Genomic DNA, 8,938 nt, shown 5'->3' on the forward strand with positions numbered 1-8,938 from the left:
TATTATCTCTCTCTTACCCGAATAAGAATCAATTTGCTGGGAGAAATAGCATAAACAATTATTGACGAATTTAGTATAAGTTCAGGAGCTCAAGCAAAGCCCCATTACTATTTATATGATTTACATATATAAAAAAATAAATCATAACAAAAATGATAGTTCAATAGTAAAATTGTTTTCCAACCATTTTCAAAATTGAGGATGAAGCTTTATTCACATTTTTCTGGATATTTATAATCGGTAAAAATTTTAGAAATAATAACGAAGCATATAGCAACATTTAAAAAATTACAAACATAGTAAAATCTATTAAACTTGGACAAATTTTACACTATATTTATAATTGTTTTAAAATCTATTTACGACAATTTTTTTTTTCTCTACATATCCTGATCGAAGCCTTTATCCAAAAGAATTCGGCTTCATGCAATTGATCCAAATGGGCTATTTAAGCCCAACGTGATTTCAACGTCTTAGCGAGGTTGGACCAATCAATCATCCCCTTTACGATCCATTAAAGTTGCCCAACGGCCCATGGAGCCCACCAGTCTAATTATCCAATTATTATTTTTATTTTTATAGTTAAATGAACCATTTCCCCCTTCTCTAAAGAAGAGAATTAGTATAGTTACCATAATTATCTCTTCTATAATGTTGGTCGTCGCCCTTCAAAATGTTGAATTTCACTACACTAGAACACAGGACAAGGAGAAGCTCCTCAATTAGTATGTGAAATTGCAGTTTACTACCAAAGAACGGGTTGTGAAATTTGAATATCAATTCTCAATCTAATAAAACAACCCATTTAAACATACCATAATTAGCTAAAAACACTTTAAGAAAATAAGCAAAGAATAAAGAAAAAAAAATCTGAAACATACAAAAGCTTTTAAAATATAAGTAAATATTAGAAAATACTAAGAATGTGAAGCTATTTCATACTACAGTTGGTTGCTATAAATGCTTGAACAATCCACATAACAACAAAAATTCTCTGACGATAAACCAAACCAAATAAACAAAACAAAACAAAAAAGAGATGAAAATATCAGTTTTGCAAAAGAAAACAAATCTACAATTGATTACATGGTCGACAGTTTTTTAAACTAAAGCCATTCAATTTCTAAATATAATAATCACAAAGTTCAGAACAGAAGAATAAGCAAACAACTGGTTTTACAGAAATAGTAGAAAAATCAAGCAGAAACAAAAGGAGAATGATGGTGACTCGGCTGCCTACAAACTGACGCCAAAATGGAAATATTTCCATCAAAACTTTTCAAACTTAAACCAAATCCAACCACAGGGAAAAAGCTCTAGATCAGATCAGATCTACCATTTCTTCAATTCCATACCATCTGGAGGGCTACCTTCAACCTTCTTTGATCCCACTTCCTTCCAGTTCGTTGACAGGACTGTGCCGTTTGATTCCACCTAAAGAACAAAGAATATTAACCAATTGGATGAGAACATTTTCCAAAAATTAAAATACCAAAGCAGGGTGATTAGACATGTAAAAGTACTTCAGGAAGCCTTACAAATGATTTTTGCATGGCCCTTCTTGTATCCTCATCAGCATCTTTGTATATGTCTCGGAAAAACTTGTTCAATGCCGCATCGCCATCTAGTTTTTCGTCTTTCTCCTAAAATGTAACAAATACGATTAAATTCATTTGCCCACAAGGAATATTGAGGAGGAAAAATACTAGAGAGCAATCAGACCTCCTTCTTCACTTCAGCTTCAATCTTATCCCAATCTCTTCTTGGCTTAGAGGAGGGGTAGGAAGGTTTCTGTGATCCACTAGCTGCAAAACAGCACAAGCTTTGATCAAACTCGGCAAAAATAAAACATGGGACACCAGACGTTACTAATATGTAAAAACCCCTCATCGGCATTGCATAAGAATGAAACCAATGAGATAAGGCAACCAAAACTGCACATTTTAAAGCATAAATGAAAGCTACACCTTGCAACACAGTCTGCAAATCCATTTACCGAACTGCAGGTTCAAGATTGATCTCTAATAATGAGTCAAATCACATTGCTTGTGATATGAACCAAAATTATTGGTTACTTTCACTTCGATATAGTCAATATGTGACAGCATATAGAACAGATCACAGATCACATATTTTTGTTCACAATGTTTAGATGCTAAATTTGAGGCTTCAAGCATATTAAGCATTGGACGAGTACAGATCAGTCCATGCTACAGTGTAAAACCTAGAATCAGTTAAATGAAGAGTGTACAGGGAATGAATTCACTTACAGGGGACATTAATACTCTGGATAATTCTGTTCTCCTTGGAGAATTCCAGAGACGTCCAGTGTATTTGCTCAGCTTTCACAAGACGAATTTCAATTTTAGTTGACAACACAAAAAATTTGCACTTCTCGCGTATTATCTGTTTGGGACAGCCAAACACCAAACATAAGATTTCTAATCGAAGTTAGAGGCATAGATAAGCATAATATCCATGTTGCTGAAGAAAACAAATGCTCAAATAAGAAAAAAATAAGTCTAACTGAACCAATCCATTGCAATGGGAAGAAAGAAAATACGAGTGAAGATTACTACATTAATCAAAGACACTTCTCAACATTTACAACATCCCATCTTGTTTCGGATATCAAATATAACCCATTGTCTGTCTCTTAACAATTAAATACTAAAAATCAGGAATACCTTCCCAAATAAACGAGGCTGAAAACGATATGCATCTTCACCAGGAAGATCAATAGTAACACTTAGCTGCAAACAAGCAATTAAAATGTCAACAAGTCTTTCCTAATATTCAAGATTTTGAAACATATTCAAAAAATGAACATTCAATTATAGTCATACAATTTGTTCACCAAACTGAACAGCAACATTTTCAGCTGGTATTCCCTTAGCAAATATGGTCACAACTACTTCTTCTGGTTTCTGATAATATTCGTGCCTGCATGAGTATTTGGCAGAAACTATGACTAGTTAGGTTACCATCAATCTTGTGATGCATCGTTGTAAAGGAATACCATATAAATAAAGTACCAAAGAGGAAGACAAAAAAGAAAAGAAGTGCAAAAAATAAAGAGAGAAAATATTTACTCCTACAAGAAACCGACAAAGAGCAGCAACCTGAATTTTGGTTTGACTTCTATTGTCGCATGATGAAGTTGATCACTCACGGGTACGATGTCAGCACTTGATTTAACAGTTTCCTGAACATTATTTTCCACAGATTCCTGTGTAAGATCGCCCATTTCCTCTGTTATGAAAATGGGGGCATCCATGAATTGGAAAAAATGTAAATGCTTTTTCCAAATAATAGTCAGTGATGTCAACTACCAGCAAAAGAACCGTGTTTAGACATAACAAAAACTTTGCAAAGATTATCTACCATCCTAATCCACAAATTTAAACTGGTATATTATCAGGCAGCCCATACCAGCAATGAGTTTTTCACATTCTTTTATTAAATTCGTGAATCTTGAATCTCCTGAGGCTAAAGCAGAGCCCGTCTCCAAAGCAACCTTTGCTGTTTGATACTCCTCAAGCTTCAGACACGCAGTGCTGAAACAAAGATAGATACAAGAAAAACAAAAACCATATAGATATGCATAATTCAACACTACTTAGAACGTGATTCAAGAATTAAATAAATAATCCACCACGTTTCAAATATCCATATGAATTTCACACAAAGTTGCATCAGCTCTTAGAAACATTATAGTCTTAAGATTCTTAAAAATTAAATAGAACATCAGAAGCTACGAAAGAAAAAAAAAGAGGCTTACCCTTTACGCAAGTATGCTTTTGAATTTGAAGGGTCAAGTTCAATTGCTTTGTTGGCATCAGCAACAGCCTCTACAAACATAAACCCGAATCACTATAATAAATAAATAAAACAAGAACTCTAATTAATTGTTTCTAAGTGCTCAAAATCGTTGTTTTTGCACTTAAAAACACTTTTTGAACACTTGAAAAGTCATCATCCTAAATTAGTCCCAAAACCAATACCCGAGAGATTGGACTGCAAAACTTCAAATAGAAACCATAAACGAATCGACTCATCCAAAAAACTTTCGAATCTACTTAGCTCTTAACATTAACTTAATCAAAAGAACAGAAAAATTGGAGAGAAAAGTAAAGCTTTTTAGTACCAATCATAACCAAAAGATGTAAAAATCCGATCAAAAAGTCTAATTCGCGCAATCCTATACTTTACAGAAACAATTAAAGGGAGCATTACATAGTAAGAAACATGAAATTGGAAAGAGAGAGGAAGTACCAGTGTAATGGCCGAGTTTGATGTTGGCCTGAGCGCGGTCAACATAAAGCTCGGATTTCTTGGGACTAAGAGCAATAGCCTGAGTGTAGAGGTCGACGGAAAGTTCGAAGTGGTCGTCGATAAAGGCTTCCTTGGCCTTGGCTTCGAGATCGGACGCCATGGAAGAGAGAGTTGAGGCGTCGGAAGGTTCTGGAGGGAGGGGAAGGAGAAAGATCGAGCAGGCTCCTTTTTTGAAAGAATTTGATTGACTTGAAGTCGTGATAAATGATAAAAGGCTATTAAGAGCAATGCCACAATCGGTAGACTAAAGTAAGGTATTTAATTACACAAACGTTAGATTATACTGGAAGTCAAGAACCTTCAACTTTAGGTTAAATAATGTTTAGGTTTTTTTCTCTTTAATCGAACAAATAAATAACCTTGGTGTAAAACAACAAGATAATAAAAGCCAAAGTAAGGAGAAGATAAGAATGTAGAGTGAATGTATTTCTATTCAAGTGTATTTTTACGATGACCACAATCCAAGGAAAAAGTTAAATGGGAAATATATATATATATATATATATATATATATGGTAAAGATACTTAGTGTGTGTATATATACATATGTATGTAATCTATCAACATCTATATTTAATTCAAATAATTGTAACAAAATCATTGATTTTAAACCTTTGATTTTAAGATAATTAATTTAAAATTCCAACACTTGAAGCCGAACCCTTATGTTAGTGGGTGACAGGACACATGGTTTTAAAAAATATATATAAATTTAATTTTCATCTAAATTTTTTTGTCTAAATATAAAATATTTAATTAAAATCGAATGATTTAACAGAAACTAAAAAAAAAAAAAATCAAACCAAGTATAACCAATTTAAAACTAAGTAAATAAAATAAGGTCACAACTATGAAATGAATAAACGTAAAATAAATTAAGGGGCAGTGAAAAAACAAAACTTCATTAGTATATTCCCAAAAGTGTTAAAATAATATTTCTTTTCATGTATGAAAAGATTGATGGATTAGATTTCCAAACCCTTAAAAAACTCAAATCGGGTTGGATAGACACAAATACTTAATATGAAAATTAATTTATTCCGACAAATTAACAACAATCAAGCCAAATAATAAACACGGTGAGGTTTCGAAAGCTATCTATTTTTCCATATTCATCAGTCTCACAATATCTTAGCTCATAACTTGGTAACCAAAGCTTGGAATGCTAATTTGTTATTTACTTATCAAGTGTTATTTGTTGGATTTCTTTAATATATGGTCTTGTGAACATAATTGTTAATAAATATTTTTTGAATTGATGAAATTTGGAAACAGTTCTATTGTTATTTTTTGAAGTATGGTTTAGACAACACCCACGTAGTAAAAAGTAGTCTGATAGACTTATATGGCAATGATAGATACTTGAAGTACGCCAATAAAGTTTTAAAGAAATAATCAAATCAGACATAGTTTCTTGGAATGGAACGATATCTATGTTAGCATTAAATGGATATATCACCTCTACTTTCTCTACCTTCTATAATAATGAGATTAACTGACTTAGCCCCCTTCTATCACATTCTTGTCTATAATTTCAGATTGCAGTCAAAGTGGGTTGGTTGATTTTGGAATGCATTACTTTCATTCTGTGAAAGCAACACATAATATAGAGCTGAAATTGGATCAATATGTTTGTATAGTTGATCTTTTAGGCAGTGTTGCACAACTAAAGTAGGCAATGGAAATCGTCGAATCCATGGGACATGAGGCAGATGCCAAAATCTACAATGTGTAAATTCTATGTAAACGTGCTACTTGGAGAAGAGAAGATGTGGCAAGAAGAAGACTTCAGCTTAACCCTATTATTCATCTTTGCTGCCAACAAACTTGTGCGATGAATCCATCTGACACGATTGTGAGATCGTAGAGTGAGACTCTTTGTGGAGTGAGGAAGAATTCTACATAAAATTGGTTAGAATTGCGTAGTGAGATTCATTGCTTCATCATAATAGACAAAACCCTTGAATAAATGAAATCCAAGATAAGTCAAGTAACAATTCCTCAGTCATATACTTAGAATTCCTAAACAATACATATCAAAACAATTATGATATGATTCTCAAACTCTTCTTCTGCAGATTTGATCATCATCTATTCTCCGAATCAGGGCAAAGTTATAGAGTTTATATTTAGATGGTAGGAAAATTAAATTTAAAATTGCTCATTCTAAAGTCCAACCATGACTGGGTTTGATGTCCACAGTAAAAAGTAAACAAGGCAATGAAAAAGTGAACTTATGTAATTCCAGCATTGGATAAAGATTATTGAAACACGACTTTGTGAATAATCATTCCTGCATACAGGCACTCTATCGGAGAACAAACATAATTAGATAACATCAAAGCCAAAAACAGAGAACGGCTTTCAATCCCGAAACTCGAATCCTTCAAATGATAAAAATGAGGTCATTCTGTCACCTGAGATGCTTTCTCGGTTGTCTCTACTTTTCTAGTACTATCACCACTAATGGCCTCCAGCGTCTTGTAAAACTCTTCAGGGAGAGGGCCTGGTCGGTGCAAGGGAACGTGTTTCGGTACTGGAGCATCATTCTCGATCACTTCACATTCGTAGTCATCAGGAACACCCCAGGGATCCCACTCTGCACAGTTGAAATAAACTAATCACTAAAACAACACCAATAAATTGTGTTGAACTGACAGAATTCTACAAAGGTGCATATCTGAAATAGTTCAAGTGTTCTCCAAATGCAGTAGACCAGACAAGTTAGGCAAACTAGCAATCACTCTCAATCAAACTAAAAAGCTGGGTCGAGAAAAATTAACAAACAAACCTCCTTAAGATTGAGAAAAGAAAGAAATATACTGCCAATGAATCTGTATCAATACAACTTCTGTCGTCAGTGAAGTTTAATAACTCCAGCTAGACTACGTTTTAATGTTTGCAAAATGGCACCTTCATCCACCTTAGTGAGAGAAAAAAAAAATGAACTTCAAAAGTTCAGAGATATTAATGGGTCAAATAGTGATCCAATTGCCTAAATGGTGGCTCAAGACCAGCGAAGGACCTGAGATTCATACATTGAAGAAACTTTTATACCACTCCAACAGTAAAATGAACAGATACCTAGACAATTTTGATAGCTAATATCTTACGTTAAGACGAAAGGAAAATCAAATATTGCTACTATGCCATAAGGTAAATGGTTCGACGAGCTGAGAAAAGGGTAGAATGCAAGAAGGATAAACCCGGTCTAATCTATGGGTATGGCCCGAGTTTTTCAGTGCAACACGATGCAAATTCCATTCCTTGATTCTCAATCCTTGAAAGCCGTTAATTTTTATCCTCTAAGGCATGGGGGAAAATTTTCTTTCGTCATTTCAATGGAATGCAAGAATGTAAATATGACTACAAATCCTGATGCCTCGTTTTCCAATTCTTACATTCCATCCCAACCAGACACAGACAGGACGAGAAAATGAAATGAAAATCTACAGACATCAAAATTTCACAAATTCATAAACTTAAAATTTTGGTAGCAATAAATTGAACACATACCGATCATTTTAGCAATGAGTTTGAGCTCGTCCTGGGCCTCCTCGATTAGCTCCTCGACCTGACCACAGCCAAGCCGCTTCTCGATATTCTCCCAGTCTTCTTCCTCCTGGCATACCTTCAAACGGTGCCGCGTGAAGCTCTCAACCGCCTTACGGTATCCTTCGTCCTCGGGAACGGCCTGGATCTCCTTTAGGGTTTTACTGTAAAGGCCGATCAAGACCTCTCGGGCGTTGGGAACAACATCCAGACCGACGATCCCCGTCGTTTGCTTCACTTTGGCCAATAATGGCCGTCCGATCGCTCGCAGGAACATAGTCGGAAAACTCTCGTCTCTTCCTCTTGATCACGCTTCTCAGTGGTAACGAGCCAGTCGCTTCGGGAGAATGGAGGGGCCATTCCCTCGCTGTTGAGATTGCCTAGAACGAGATCGATCTTATTGGGCCTCAAGCCCAGTTTCAAAACGATGACTCTTGACGGGCCTTCCTAAAGCGCATTTTCAAAAGGATGACCACTCGTTCGTGGTTTTTTTTTTTTTTTTTTAAATAAATTTAGATAAAAAGATCTAATTTGAGCGTAAAATTTTCCTAATGTTCTAAAATTAAATTTATTTTTTATTAGATTTCTGTGGACAATTATAACCCTATCATTGTATATAATTTTTGTAATTGAATATAAAATATTTCCTTATTTACATTTAATAATTATATATAAAATCACATTATCATTAATTGTAGATTTTCAAATATCATCAAATAAATTTTTTTCTAATATGAAAATTCTTTATTAATTAATAACCCTATAATTTCATCATCAATATTATTTTATCACCATGTAAAACATCATTAATTTTAATCTGATGCGGACAATGAATTTTTCACCGATTACGATAGTTTTTCAATCAATTCTAGAGCCTTCAAGCAAGCCTGATTTCGGCTGAAACATCCTTTACCGTTTCCGTTTCCGGTTTCGCTCTTCACTGTTTCTGATTTCGTCCATCAATTTCTCAGTTTATTTCGCCCTTACGTTCTCCTCAATCTTCTGACCAGTTGTCTTCCTCAATTCTGGTTAATTTTCTTATTCATATAAA

The 8,938-nt window shown here is 34.3% G+C and overlaps 2 protein-coding genes across 2 annotated transcripts; both read right to left on the bottom strand.

Annotated features, from left to right (window-relative positions):
* Positions 1–1,052: 1,052 nt before the first annotated feature.
* Positions 1,053–4,725, bottom strand: LOC103484125 (protein SGT1 homolog). Its single transcript, XM_008441077.3, has 10 exons — positions 4,276–4,725; positions 3,782–3,851; positions 3,433–3,557; positions 3,123–3,252; positions 2,847–2,943; positions 2,688–2,753; positions 2,271–2,406; positions 1,723–1,805; positions 1,539–1,643; positions 1,053–1,434 (listed from the first exon to the last, which is right to left on the bottom strand). The coding sequence occupies exons 1-10, from the start codon at positions 4,433–4,435 to the stop codon at positions 1,333–1,335; spliced, it is 1,074 nt and encodes a 357-aa protein (XP_008439299.1). The 5' UTR covers positions 4,436–4,725; the 3' UTR covers positions 1,053–1,332.
* A 1,831-nt stretch (positions 4,726–6,556) lies between these two features.
* LOC103484126 (probable NADH dehydrogenase [ubiquinone] 1 alpha subcomplex subunit 5, mitochondrial) lies at positions 6,557–8,251 on the bottom strand. Its single transcript, XM_008441078.3, has 2 exons — positions 7,852–8,251; positions 6,557–6,934 (listed from the first exon to the last, which is right to left on the bottom strand). Exons 1-2 carry the CDS (start codon positions 8,162–8,164, stop codon positions 6,741–6,743), a joined length of 507 nt encoding a protein of 168 aa, XP_008439300.1. The 5' UTR covers positions 8,165–8,251; the 3' UTR covers positions 6,557–6,740.
* Positions 8,252–8,938: the final 687 nt, after the last annotated feature.

The sequence above is a fragment of the Cucumis melo genome, chromosome 6 (assembly GCF_025177605.1).
Source record: "Cucumis melo cultivar AY chromosome 6, USDA_Cmelo_AY_1.0, whole genome shotgun sequence".
In the NCBI taxonomy this organism is placed as follows: Eukaryota; Viridiplantae; Streptophyta; class Magnoliopsida; order Cucurbitales; family Cucurbitaceae; genus Cucumis; species Cucumis melo.

What these genes read in the sequence shown, in the direction of transcription:
- LOC103484125 (XM_008441077.3), bottom strand. Translation starts at nt 4,435, where the DNA reads ATGGCGTCCGATCTCGAAGCCAAGGCCAAGGAAGCCTTTATCGACGAC. An exon ending in CAAACTCGGCCATTACACTG is followed by an intron (nt 3,852 to 4,275) that starts GTACTTCCTCTC and finishes TTATGTTTGTAG; the next exon opens with AGGCTGTTGCTGATGCCAAC. An exon ending in GGGCCATGCAAAAATCATTT is followed by an intron (nt 1,435 to 1,538) that starts GTAAGGCTTCCT and finishes TTTGTTCTTTAG; the next exon opens with GTGGAATCAAACGGCACAGT.
- LOC103484126 (XM_008441078.3), bottom strand. Translation starts at nt 8,164, where the DNA reads ATGTTCCTGCGAGCGATCGGACGGCCATTATTGGCCAAAGTGAAGCAA. An exon ending in ACTCATTGCTAAAATGATCG is followed by an intron (nt 6,935 to 7,851) that starts GTATGTGTTCAA and finishes TCAACTGTGCAG; the next exon opens with AGTGGGATCCCTGGGGTGTT.